The sequence below is a fragment of the Coprinopsis cinerea genome, assembly GCF_000182895.1.
Source record: "Coprinopsis cinerea okayama7#130 chromosome 4 map unlocalized cont3.4, whole genome shotgun sequence".
Classification (NCBI taxonomy): domain Eukaryota; kingdom Fungi; phylum Basidiomycota; class Agaricomycetes; order Agaricales; family Psathyrellaceae; genus Coprinopsis; species Coprinopsis cinerea.
In genome coordinates, this window is record NW_003307541.1 from 3,240,650 (window position 1) to 3,253,954 (window position 13,305).

The 13,305-nt window shown below is 51.7% G+C and overlaps 4 protein-coding genes across 4 annotated transcripts; 1 reads left to right on the plus strand and 3 right to left on the minus strand.

Annotated features, from left to right (window-relative positions):
- Positions 1 to 587: 587 nt before the first annotated feature.
- On the minus strand, positions 588 to 4,804 carry CC1G_14498 (hypothetical protein; the record flags this gene model as incomplete). Its single annotated transcript, XM_002911454.1, has 10 exons — positions 588 to 865; positions 932 to 1,361; positions 1,424 to 2,719; positions 2,775 to 2,871; positions 2,919 to 3,094; positions 3,156 to 3,291; positions 3,350 to 3,581; positions 3,634 to 3,838; positions 3,891 to 4,408; positions 4,465 to 4,804. The coding sequence occupies 10 exons, from the start codon at positions 4,802 to 4,804 to the stop codon at positions 588 to 590; spliced, it is 3,708 nt and encodes a 1,235-aa protein (XP_002911500.1).
- Positions 4,805 to 5,088: 284 nt separating this feature from the next.
- Positions 5,089 to 7,459, plus strand: CC1G_04065 (hypothetical protein; the record flags this gene model as incomplete). The annotated part of the gene is made up of 7 exons (XM_001836700.2): positions 5,089 to 5,850; positions 5,923 to 6,020; positions 6,069 to 6,312; positions 6,369 to 6,674; positions 6,732 to 6,920; positions 6,968 to 7,018; positions 7,148 to 7,459. The coding sequence occupies 7 exons, from the start codon at positions 5,089 to 5,091 to the stop codon at positions 7,457 to 7,459; spliced, it is 1,962 nt and encodes a 653-aa protein (XP_001836752.2).
- A 596-nt stretch (positions 7,460 to 8,055) lies between these two features.
- On the minus strand, positions 8,056 to 9,630 carry CC1G_04066 (hypothetical protein; the record flags this gene model as incomplete). The annotated part of the gene is made up of 1 exon (XM_001836701.1): positions 8,056 to 9,630. One exon carries the CDS (start codon positions 9,628 to 9,630, stop codon positions 8,056 to 8,058), a length of 1,575 nt encoding a protein of 524 aa, XP_001836753.1.
- A 755-nt stretch (positions 9,631 to 10,385) lies between these two features.
- Positions 10,386 to 11,963, minus strand: CC1G_04067 (hypothetical protein; the record flags this gene model as incomplete). The annotated part of the gene is made up of 1 exon (XM_001836702.1): positions 10,386 to 11,963. The coding sequence occupies one exon, from the start codon at positions 11,961 to 11,963 to the stop codon at positions 10,386 to 10,388; it is 1,578 nt and encodes a 525-aa protein (XP_001836754.1).
- Positions 11,964 to 13,305: the final 1,342 nt, after the last annotated feature.

The window sequence follows — 13,305 nt, forward strand, 5'->3', positions numbered from 1 at the left end:
TACAACTCTCGCAAGACATCAGGAAACCTACACGCGCCTGATGCGGCTTGCCGCGCTTGGTGACTTGGGGCAAGTCCATCAAGACGCGCGGGGCTCGGTCAGATCAAATGCAAGACGCGCTCAAGACGCGCTCAAGACCCCAGGCTCTTTGGGCCCATATTGGACGTCCGTCGTATTCTAAGGTTAGAGAAGTATATATAGTGATAGTATATTGATAAGAGAATATATTTCTGTCATAAATTGAATGCCACGATGGGGTATGGTCATCCAAACAGGTAAGCCGAGCTGAGGGGCCCATTGGGCCAGTACTGGACGTCCGTCGTTTTACAAGCAAGGTCAATGCTATACGCGGGTACTAGAGCAGTAATACAATAATATTACGCTGTAAAATTGAATGCCACAATGAGGTCTGCCATTCAAAATAGGTTGCAGGCTTTTCGGCCACCCCGAACTTACCTGGGGCACTGAGGCATTTCGGTTTTCAGTATATCTCATGGATTGGTGGGGAGACAAAGTAGAGTAGTTCTTGTTAGTATACCAATAGTACAATTTCTATACAGTAGATCCGAAAATTGATGAAAAAGAGGTTAATGGGAGACCGAGGAAATCAGTGCCGGAACTGGGAATTCTGGGAGCGGGATCCTATTTTCTAACAGCGTAGCTTCCAGTCGCTCGACCCATTTTTCTTGAAGGATAAGCTTTGCACGTAGGACGGAGGCCTCGGATTGAACTTGCTGTAGGCGTACACTTGCAAGCAGATTGATTTTCGATTTGATTTCTTCCTCGAGGTCTCGCTCTTTCACAACCAGATCAGCCAGTCGAGGTGGCTTGAAGTTTCCGGAGGATGGTGTTGACCCTATTGTTTCTAGATGAGATAGAGAGTTTAGCGACAGCTGGTATAGAGATTGAAGAAAAAGAAGAGTGGGCGCACCATGTGATAACACAGTCACATCGCGTGTACCGCCGACTGGTCCAGCCCCAACTTGAAGACCAGATTCCCTCTCTCCCTTAACTGAAGTCCCTTCGTCTCTCGAAGTTTTGCTGGCTACGGCAATGGTTGATTTCTTGCAAGTGTTCATCGGCGCCCTCAAGGGAGGGAATTTTATGGGCTGGACCGGGCTTGTGTCGGTGTCAAAGATGGGAGGGGGTTGATTGGGGCTGCGTGGTTTGGAAAAGTCGTACTGGCAACGTCGAGCCGGTATACGTTTAATGGCGTCGTAGGAAGGTGAGCTGGAGGGCGATCGTTCACGCTTCAGGTGGAGGTTGGTCATGGAGTGAGTGCGTATGGCAATGAAGCAAAATTGAGTCGGAGATGTGTCAGCCGCTATCTGAATACGCCCACTGACTAATCGTTCTGCTTGCTGGAGGACATTCCAACTCAATACGCTATTTCATTAGCATGGTGGTCTATATACTTGTTTACATAGAACAAATTGAATACATCAAGAACATCGGAGAAATGAAGTTCATACGGAATGAGAGAGTTCCCAAAAACCGGAATTAAATGAGCCAGACGCCATATCGTATCGATGTGGACCACAGTCGTGTCGCGGTCCCCTCCTCGATTGGCGTCCGGTTCCACCATCCACAGCCCCGTCAAAGGATCTGGACGGTCGCCTACAACAGAGAACCATTCAACCAATGCGCACGGGTAATACTGGCCATCATAGTCAAAAGAAAAGAATGCCTTGACCCTCAACGCCGCCAAGGCACGCATTCCTTCGAGACCCTCGTTGACAACGGCGAAGACACAATCGTAGCGCGGACCCTGTCCTCTCCATGATGCAGTGGCACGGATACGTTCTGTCTTCAATCCTCCAAGGCCAGAGGGATCACTGGGTGCACAGAATGTGGCAATCGCAGACTTGAACCGACGAATCTTCTGGCATAGATCGAGGTCGACACGAGGTGGGTCGGGGTACCGAGCTTGAAGCTGATCTTCGAGGAATGAAGTGACGAGGTCGACGAGGTCGTAGTGTGGCTGATTGAGCTGTTCTGCAAGAGTCTCGATGTCTGGGATGAATATACGCTCTGGAGCGTCATGTTCCTTCATTAGTTCAATATACACATTACAAAACACGTATTTCGCACCTGGAGTCTTTGCGAGGACCACCTCCCCCAGGATATCAACACCCGGAACAGGGCCTCCATCGTCGTCATCAATTCCGGCTTCCTCCAATCCCTCTTCGCCCTCCCCATCCTCCTCCAACTCAATATCATCACACAGATCCTCCAACTCGCTTAGCTGGTCCTCGAGGCGTTGTAGAAGCGAGTGAAGATGGTCGGCAATGGTGCCATCGAGAAGGCCTTTGGCTTTGAGGTGTGCATGGAGGGTCCCAAGTTTGGCGATACGCTGGTTGGTCAAAAGCATCTGACCAAGAGCGTTGAACTTGTTCGACCGGCGCCAGGGTTCCTTCACCGCTTTGATATGCTTTGCTTCGGTAATTGATGAGCACAAGCCATTTGGAGCGCCAAATTGTTGTATCAAGAGTCGGTAATGCACAAGTGAGTGTTGTCGAGGAAGGGAAAAATGATCACGGACGCCTTGCTCTCGGAAGACCTCTCGGTAGTGATGGAAGCGAGAAAGGGTGGCGTCCAAAATGTCGAGGTCGGATTCCGTGATGACAGAGCGGCGGACAAGGTAGCAAAAATCGAGAAACGCCGTCATACAGTGAATCATAGCGTCGGGAACCTTCGAAACAAGTGCTGGAACGATTACCTATGATAAGGGTGTGTGGGCACAAAGACGTCGGAAGGAAGGAGTGTCGTCTCACCTTCATCAAGGCCTTTGAGTCGTCCCCTGTCCATTGTTTGAAGCGCCTCCCATCCGGAAATCTTCTCAGGCCAGGGAAAGCTGGTACAACAGATATTCTGGAAAAAGATCAGCAAAGTCGAACGTGTACTGGGACCGAACACACCTTCGGTCAATGTCATCCCAGATCGCATTTGCAGCTGCCTCTCCGTGTTCCTGGACAAGATAGTCACCTATCCAAGCGATGAGGTGATCCTTGAACGTGCCCTTGATGATCTGGTGGAGAAGGTCGGGGGCAAGAAGCTCGTGAATGTTTGCCCGAGGGAACGAAGCTGTGAATGGCTTGACCCCACTTAGATCCAGTGCTAGCACATCAAAGGAAAAATCGAAGAAGAATGCTTACCGTAACATCTGAAACAATCCCATATGCATCCCAAATTTCTTGCGCCTCGAATCCATCAATCATTGCCTCTGTCCATTCATGCGTTCGCAAGAAGGCCTCATCGTCGTTATCCAAGTCGTCAACCCACGCTGAGCATCTGAGAAACCTAGGTCAGTGTACAAGCTAGAGATGTATAGACAGCTGTAAACACTTACTTTGTGCACCATCCTTGCACCACGCAAGCGAGAAGCGCCTGCTCTGGATAGTCCGCAATGTAAGGCCCAATGCTATAGGTGACACGTCGATAGAAGCCATCAGGACAAAGCACGATGTCGGGAATGTCCTCCATGTATGCCCTGAGACCGCTCAGGATTGCTTCTAGGGTTTTGTGGAAGAGCTGGCGTCGGAATCGGAGAAAGGTGCGGTTGGAATCGTGCTTGCGTTCACCTAGATTGATGGATTAGATAGTGAGGGGTACTTATAGAATCAGAAAACTCACTTTTCGGGATAGCTAAGAATCCAATAGGAATTACTGACTCTCGATGTGCACGTCGTACATTATTGTGAATGTTGCCGATCGAGAGATAGAGGGGGTAATAGTCGTTTTGGCCAGTCGCAACTGACACCGTAGTCTTGTCACTCCCAAGGATTATGGGAACAAGAAGGTTGCCGCGAGTTTCAGGATGGTTGCGGTAAATTTTATTCTGTATCAGTTGTCAGACAGATATCCTTGGTTTGATGCTAGTACGAACTCACCGCCTCGGCCCAGCACCAGTCGCCTGACATGAAATCCTTGAACTCCCGGACACCCTCGTGGTTGAATTCACGGTAGGGAGCATAGTCAAACTCGCCGTCGAAGTCGGGATTTGAGAGCATGTTCCGAATGACTGTCAATGGCTCCCGGAACCACACTTCGTACTCCTGATACTTCCAACTTGCACTGGTGCCGTTAGGATCGATGTCGCTGCCGTTGTATGAGATTGAGAAGGATTTCCAGGGAGCGTCGCCATGTGTGATTGCATCGATGGTCTTGTGGAGGTCGTCGCTGTTCAGAAATGGAGGTGATCCTCCAGTCATCACAGCATGGGCAGCCCAGAGCGTCATGAGCTCGTCAACTCGGCCAGCCGGCATGCGGACACGACGGTAGAGAAAATCGCCGATTTCGAAATGAGTTCGGTCATTGAAGGGTGCGTAATTGGACTGGGCGGCAGCAACGGGGCCATCGGCAATCTCGTCGTTGGTGAGATGAATACCATCCTTGGAGCATCGGATACCTGAGATAATATAGCATATAAGCCAATGAAAATGATACAGAAAGGCAAAAACATACCATCCAAACGTTTATGAGCTGTGCGCTTTCGATGAACTCCTGCATTACTTGACTGGGTGGCTGCACCTCGGCTATCGTCGCAGTCGTCTTCATGGTCAAAATCCATTAGCGTGTAGCCATGGTCATTGTCGATGGACGGTAGAGGATGGCTGTCGTCGTCGGGCTGGTCGTTGGGGGCCTGCTGGTTCTCGAATGTTTGGAGCTGAGGTACTGTATTGGGCTTTTTCCGATGGACCCGATTGAAATGCTGTGTTCTTGCTCCGATGTTTGAGAATGTGCTGATACATGATTTCACCGTACAGGCAATGCGGCTTAGAAGAGGGTTAGGAGTGGGAGACATAACAGACCACGACAGGGATGGAAGGGGTGCAGAGACAGAAGAAGAACGGCGTCCAAATACAGTGTGGCTGGGCTATTCTTTCACGCCGCACGCGGAAAGTAAGGGTGGAAGGTAGAAATGTAAAATTGTATTTCCGGCCGGCCTACAATTACGAGGACTAACTGACTGAGCACTAAGAGACGGGGACAACCGGGTCAGCAAGTCTGGAAATCTTCGGATCTCAACGCTTCAACTCTTACCACTTCCATCTACGCCCTCGCGAGTCGCCCTCGTCCATCTCGACCATGAGCTCAAAACGCAAGGCCCAAATTCTCAAAAACACGCCAACCGCCAAGACCCCTAGTCGCCGTATCAGCCAGTTTGAGCAAATGGACCTCGCTACGAGAGCTCCAGTAAAGGCGAAAAAAGCACCCACCGCACCAGGCCCAGAATTTAACACTGACGAAAGTTCGCCTCCTCCCAGCTCTCCATCTCCAACAGGTATTCCAGTTGCCCAGGACTCTGGACGCATCACTCGCTCTTCAGCTTCGCGAAAATCCGAGTCTTCATCTTCAACGTCATCTTCGACAAAATCGCCAGCTGCTCGGAACCAAGATAATGTCATCAGCTCAGTTACCAATGACGATACAAGCATGCATACCGACACCAGTTCAACTCCAACTCCAACCAAGAAGAGTTACGCGCTCTCGAATTCTGCGGTCAACCGCCCTAGCGCAAGGGACCTGGCCATCGCCAAGGTTAGGAAGATGTTGGCCCCGCTGAAGAAAGGTCCTACGGTGTTCGAAGGAGCAACCCCGGGCGATGATGATGCAGATGACCCTGCTTCAGATGAAGCATCGGAAATCCTCAAGGATCTGCTGGGTGCTGTGGGCGTTGACCTGGCAAACCTTGTGGCCCCTGCGGGCAATGCGGGAGCGACTGTTGCGGGCGCAGGCGGTTTGTCTGATGATGATTCTGATGCTGAGCCAGCTGTAACTTATCATTACTTCGGTTTAGCACAAACTGACAGTGAACCGGAAGAATCAGACGACGAACCTGTAGTCAAGGTATGCTCTGCCCCCTCCTTCTGTCCCAACCCTTCTTGCACCGGTCCTTCTGCTAATCTTTGTATCTTCTAGATGACCCGAAAGGAGAAGACATTGAAGTTCAGAGAAAAGCTTCAAGCAGGAGCTTCGGGAGACACTACGATTGAAAGAAAGAGAAAAGGATCATTTGAGTACGTCACATTCGGGATATGTTGACTGTTTCCTTACCAGCTGTCCAGGCCTCCGACTGTTGACAAGCGCCTCAAGGTTAATAAGATCCACGAGAATGCTGTGGAGAAGCAAGGAGGTCTCCCGTCAAACTGGCGCAACAAAGCAAACAACAAGAAATCAACTCACCCCCAGTCTTCCGGTGACCAGACAGCTAAGCCTGCTGCAATCATGTCGGTTGCTGGTGGGCTTATTGACGACCTCGACGACGAAGCGTCTGTGGGTGTGGAAGGTGCATCGAAGGCTAAACCGACCGTGCGTGTGTTTCTGCTTTTGAGCTTTGGTTGGGATTCTGAAGGCCCTCGTGCTAGTTGGTGAAGCTCGAGATGGACAAACCCGCAAAGACGGTTGACGGACCAAACAAAACCAAAGCCAAATCAGCCTCGAGGAAGCCAACAAACGAGGATCTCCGTCTCACCTCTGCCCAGCTCCAGGTCTGGCGCTCAACTCTCTGTCCTACCTGGTACACGTACCTAGCCTCGCTAGATACCATCTGGGGTATTGGAACCGATGAAGACACCCTAGCCAACATCGAATACCTGTACAACAAGGTCATCGCGCCGCTTACTGGGAAGCAGATCGACAACCTCACCACTTCGAGTGTCGTATACCGTTTGGTGAGTTGCTCTGATCTCTTGTGTTTTTTGATGCCTAACTCTAACCGAACACGTCAGCTGGCACAGCGTGGCTACGAGCATCGCGGGGCCGTGGCGGACTGGGCCGTGGCCAACGCCATTGACTATTTCTTCGAGACCGGCGAGGTAGACAATCCAGCCAAATACAGCAACGTGGAAGACCGTATTCTGTACATCCAAGAAGCCATTAACGGAGCGACTTTCTCCTTTATTTATGAAAAACCCGAGGTACGTACACCCTTTTGATACCACCTTTTGTTGCTCACACACTACAGACCAAAAGCAAGATTTTCCGCACCCCCCACGTTCTCGCGACCTTCGGCTTCGTATTGAGCACCCACAAGAACTCGCGCTTCACTTTCGACCAATATCCGGGAGGCCTGGCACTCTCCCTACTTGCGGCAAGTTCCCCTCCATTCTCCCGACCTTTTCGATTTACACTCTCCTATTACTAGGTCCATCGTGCGCTTGAGCTCTGGGGCGACAACAACGGCGTCAAGCCCGCTGTCCGTGGCCACGCAAAATTCAGTCACGCAGCTCATGGCAAACGCGCCGCCCAATACCTTACCCTCATCGCGAAGCTCAACGATCGACAATGGCGAGATATCATCAAACGGGCTCGCGAGACCTATGCCCTGGCTACAAAACAACCCGTTCCCGCCAACCTCAAGGCCACCAACGAAGACGAGAAGCCGTCGAAGGAGGACGAGAAGTTTATGGCATTGGAGGTGCGGGAGTCTTCGGACATTGAGGAGGACGACGGTTAGCAGTGGCGGCGATCTGGACGTCATCGGGTGTGCTGGCGTCGTGTCTAAAAACAGTTCTATTTCTATAATCATTTTTATTCTATTCTATACATCTCCCGCAGTGTTATTTCTATGCGTAAAGCGATAAAATGAATCATATTCTACAGCCAGAAAATGACCTTGCGATACGTCTTAGCTGTGTCTGGGAATGTCTTGAGAGGGCACTTGGCCTTGACTTGGCCTGGTCTGGAAGTCGAGCAGTGGTCTTGCGAGTGCCTGGAGCAAGACAAATATGGCTTACCCCAGAAAGGGGACCTACTGATTCAAGACGCGCGGTCTGGGCGTCTGATGCGTCTTAAACGTCTTGCCCAAGCCCCATCAGACGCGTGTGGGTTTCCTGATGGATGGCGTCTCGCACTCCGTCCACCTCTCCATCCCTGACCAAACGGCCTTCCCGACCACCGTCTCCAGGGGCCTGCCGAACCTGCTCAACCGACCGTCCGTAAACAGAGTCCACGAATTGAAGAGTTTTAATCTTCGCGCCTAGGTATGCATGTCCGAGCCAATGTCCATTTCAGTCATCCTACTTGGCACTTGGAATCAGCCTGCGACTACGGCTACACGTAAGGAATGTCAAACTCTACATCATCTCCCGGACGAGGTCCAAGAGTAAGCTCGAATCGCACATTGACAGAACGTAACAAGGCAAGCCACTCGTTCCACTCCTCACGATACCCGCACTCCTCCCATGATGATGCCTCGATCCAGATGACGAGATCACGGCCCCGAAACGCCTCCCTCGCCCTTCCAGGGCGCTTCTTCACAAACACCTTCACCAGATGCTTGAGGGCCGTTTCCCACTCATACGAACCCATGTCTTCACCCAGCTCCATAACAACAATGTCAAGGCGCCGTCCAACAAACTTCCGAGCCGCCACACGACAAGTAATACACCCCACGAGTTCAATGGATGAAACCCGCACCACGCGCACCGAGGGAGGGAGATGGCACACTGCGAACGCAATGTCTTCCGGCTTCATGATGGACAATTTGTCCAAGCAGACGAGATGGAGGTTGGTGAATCGATAGATGGAGGCAGGATTGGTCGGAATGAACAAGAGTGACCATTGCTCCCAGAATCCAGCCAGGCGTAGTGCTTTGAGGAGTGGCAGCTCCTTCAAAAACCACTGGCACCTTCCCTCGAGGATGGTCAGGCGCTCGATGGAAAGTTGACTATCCAGATCCTGCGACTCTATTCGGGGACCTGGATCGAAGGCAAAGATTGCCGCATTCTTCAGGGAAGGCAACCCCAGAAGAAGACGCCGGACATAATCTTCCGGCATCGGCCCAGTCAACTCTATATCCGTCAAGCAGGGGAGCTTAAAAAGCTCTGGCTTCTGAATTGAGTCGAGGACGTCCCACCAGATGGATAGGTGCTTGAGGCGGGAAAAGCGTTGAAGAAAAGCCGGGAGCTCTTGGTAGAGTGGATGTCGCTCGGGCATCTTATAATCTCGTCTGGGTCGGCTCCAGCTGACCCATAGGGTCTCCAGCGTAGAGCAGTTGTAATCTTCGTTGAAGACTGCTTCAAGAATTTCTGGACTTGTTTCATGAAAGGCCAGCCCCTTCCAAATCTTGCTTCGCAGGAAGGCGACCAAGTCACCATAGTTCCCAGAATATACGTTGGAGGGGAAGACGATTACCAGGCCCAAACCACCCTCTCCAGCACGGGAGAACCAGCGCCGCAGAATACGCGCCATAATTTTGGGCCTCATACCCGTCCCATCCAGCCACAGCCTCTTCCACAACTCCGGGGAGGAATCCATGACATTCTTCCATTTCTTGCACACCCGACGCAACCTTTCCAGCGAGTTAGGGTCGTAATCGACTCCCAAGCGGGGAAGGTTTGGAGAAACAGGCATGGTGAAAAGGACGATGTGGGCTAAGAGGTCTGCTGGAAGCTTTCGAATTGGAGAGACCAGTTTTTGGTAGTTTTCAACACGGTCCTCTGCAGCGGATACGTCGCGTTGTGCCTTCGCAAGTATTTCCTTGATCTCGTCGACGCGTTTCCTAGCGTCCCGTAGCTGCTCGTGCAGAGTTGGAAGATGCGCCGTGGCAGAAAGGTGGAGGTGTGCAGGGAGCTCGGCATTGCACGCCAAATACGGCGCCAGATCCCTGTTATGCAGGTATGACATGTGCGAACCCAAAATCTGGTTCAAACTTTAATACAACGACGACAAGAAGGACAGAAACGACTTACCGAGTTGGTATTTGCAGTACACCTGGGGCCAAGCTAATGATGTCTATGGGGCAGTGAGCTGGTATAGTGATGGTCGAAGACAGAGCACCGACAACGTGGTAAGTTCCTGACTCGGATGTGCTCATATGAAATCTAATCATATCTGACGGCTTGTCGTCGGTTAGAAACCAGCAAACTACTAACATTAGTACGTCTGCGACGGAATTCAGATTTCCATATCTATAACAATAGTAGTACTAATCCATTAGAAACAGTGTCAATAAAGGAAGCCAATAAAAGAGATACAGTCGTCAACGAAGCGAATCGTTTTCGATTCGTTTGCAGAGCTCTTCGCTCGTACACCATTCGTTCATCGTGACACGCTCAAGTCCTAGCCCAAAACCTTAGGCCCACTTGTCCCTCGCTGTTCCGTTTCTATAGGCCTCGAAGTACCACTCTAACCTGGGCGTCTCGTTCCCCAGCTTCTCCTCGCGCATCCCCTCTGCCCCAACCGCAGGTTTCTTCTTACGATCGCCCACGGTGTACCATACCCACACCACGCAAACCGGTTAAGCTTAAAAATTTGCGATAGTATGCATGCTTTGGTCCCGAATACGGGGCTGAGGGAGGGATAGAAATACACTCTTTTAGAGCAAGGAAAGCGAAATGTCCCCGACCTCCAATGTATCTTGGGGCAGATTCAGCATCCTACTACATGTAAGGGATGTCAAATTCGACATCATCTCCAGGATGAGGGCCCAGCGTAAGCTCAAACCGCACATTGACAGAACGCAGCTGGTCCAGCCAGTCCTTCCACTCATCGCGATATCCATAGCGCCCCTCCCACGACGATACCTTGATCCAGATGACGAGATCCCGGGCCCTAAAAGCCTCCCTCGCCCTTCCAGGGCGCTTCTTCACGAACACCCTCATCAAATGCCTGATGATTCCCTCCCAGACATACGCGTAGTCGCTTGATTTCGTAACAACGATGTCAAGGCGCCTGCCGACAAAGTTGCGAGCTGCCATGCGGCGAGTAATGCAATACGTGAACCCCATGGTTGAAACCCGTACCACGCGCACTGAGGGAGGGAGATGGGATACAGCGAGCGCAGTGTCTGTCGAGTCTAGCTCCATCCGATCAAAGGAGACGAGGCTGAGGTTGGCCAATCGGTAAAGGGAGGTGAGGGAAGTCGGGCTGAACGAGGGTGACCATGATTGCCAAGATCCCACCGGGCGTAATGCCTCCAGCAGCGGTAGGTCTTTGAAGAGCCAACACCATCCGCGGTCAGTGGTCAGCCACCGGATGGGAAGTGGATCATCCACATCCCGAGGGCTTGTATCACCACGTACAACTGAGAGAGAGATGTCCACGTTTTTGAGGGAAGGCAGGCCGTTGAGAAGACGCCGAACATAATCATGTGGTATCGCCCCTCTAAGCTTCAGATCCGTCAGGTCTGGAAGTTCAAACAGTTTTGGCTTCATGGTTAAATGAGGGATACTCCATTCGATGGATAGCTGCTTGAGTCGGGAAAAGCGTTGAAGGAAAGTAGGAAAATGTCGGTAGAGTGGATGCTTTGAAAGGCGGTCAATGGCATCCCAGCCTGACATGGCCCAAGTGATACACAGCGTCTCCAACGCAGAGCAGTTATAGCTTTTGGGGAACACTGCTTCGAGGATCTCCGGGGATGTCGTATAGAGGGATAACTCCTTCCAGGTCTTGCTCCGGAGGAAGGTAGTCAATTCCCCGTCGGCATACATGGGTCGGAGGTCGATCGTGAGGCCCAGGCCACCATTTCCAGCATGGGAGAACCAACGTTGTAGCAGTCGCACTGCGAATTGGGGTGATGCGGCTGACTGGGTATACCGAAGCCTTTTCCACAACTCCGGAGACGAATCGACAATAATCTTCCACCTCTTGCAGACTAAACGCAGTTTGTCCCGATCACCCTGGCCGTAGCGCGGCAATTTATGAAAAGGCGGAATGCTGAAAAGGAAGACTCGGGATAAGAGTTCGGGTGGAAACCTTCTCATTGGAGCCACCATATTTCGATAGATTTGTATTTGCTTTTCTGTGGTCCACAACTCGTCTTGTGTGGCCGACAACTCGGCTCTTGCCTTCGCAAGTTTTTCCTTGAGCTCTTCGACTCGCTTCCTGGCATCCATGTGTTCCCCATCCAGCGTTACGAGACGGCCTTTGGCAGAAATATAGAGGTGCTCAGGAAGCTCGTCGTTGCAGGTGGCCCATGGGGCTAGAGCCACGTCGTGGAGCTCGAGGGCGACAGTCATTATGAATTCAACCTGCTCTAAAGAAGGCCGTAAATGTAAAGGAAAAGATGGTAGATAGAAAGGAACTTGCAGGTATCTTCCAGTAATCTGGAACCACAGTCGTCGTGGTGGTGGTGGTGGTGGTGGTGGTCCGACGTGGGCCACGCAGCGTGCCACCAGCCGAGCTCGAGGTATCTAATCTTATCTACATATCACATCTTATCTCAGTTGCCCCATCTTACGGCTCATCTCTCCCCACAGACTGCTCCGCATGAATGGGGCCAGAACCGCTCCGGGGTCCGAGGGTCTTGTACCTAAGGAGTCGAACCCCACAATGCCACCAATCCACCACCAATGAGAATATAACACTAAGGCCGTCGAGCGGCATGGCCCGCTACCTACGGCAATTTCTAATGGAGGGCCCAAGGGGGCGAGGACACCCGATCCATTGGGGTCCGGGACCGCCGGACCTGGTCCGCGGGCTGTGGGCAGGGCCGCGAGAGTCATCGCACACCTGTGAACCCAATCTATCTGGGGTCTGATGTACTGCACGAGTACTGCTTAGGCCAAAGATGAGTACGATGAATCTGTAGGTCTATACTAGGCTTTCTCGCTTCGGGACAAGGATAGGTAATGTCAAACCTCCCTCCACAAGCACGCTGCAAGTCGCACGACAGACACTGTCTTGCTAGGTCTGTAGGCATATTCAAAGACGAGATCAGTCTCCAAGAACACACTAGATATAAGGATATTTTGGTGTGTATAGATTGAGAACGATGACTACAAGGTCAGGGAAGATGCAAGGGAGAACGTCGGTACACTGGGGCTTAGGCCTAAGGCGTTCGATCGTGTTTGTTCGTGTTAGGATCAGACGCCCTGATGGCAACCTCAGGTTCGTCCGCTCTGAACCTCTTTATTTCTTTATTTACATACAGTTAAGCCCAAAAAAACCTACATATCTGTGTAATGTGACTCGAGAGTCCAGACCTTGCTTTTCTAACGGCTACACCCTTGCGGAAGACGAGCAAAAGCGATGTTCTTCGTCGCGCAGCCCAGCCCGCGGCCCAACCGCGGCCTTGGACCGGCGGTCCCGGACCCCGATAAATCGGGTATTCTGAAGGGGGCCAGGCCATCCGCCGACCGACTTCGTCGCTCGGCTCCTGTCCTGGAGGCTGGTACAGAAGAATGGTAATAGTATTTCCAATGGACGAAGGGGTTTGAATGAAGGAGGAAAGGACAGGTAGGAGAGTCGCACAGTTACATAGCCACATTTGATCCGCGAACGGAATACGCCAAAAGTGAGGGAGTGGTTTTTTCGGTGTGGAGGTGTAAGACCCACTACCTAAAGGTAGCGGGGATAGTT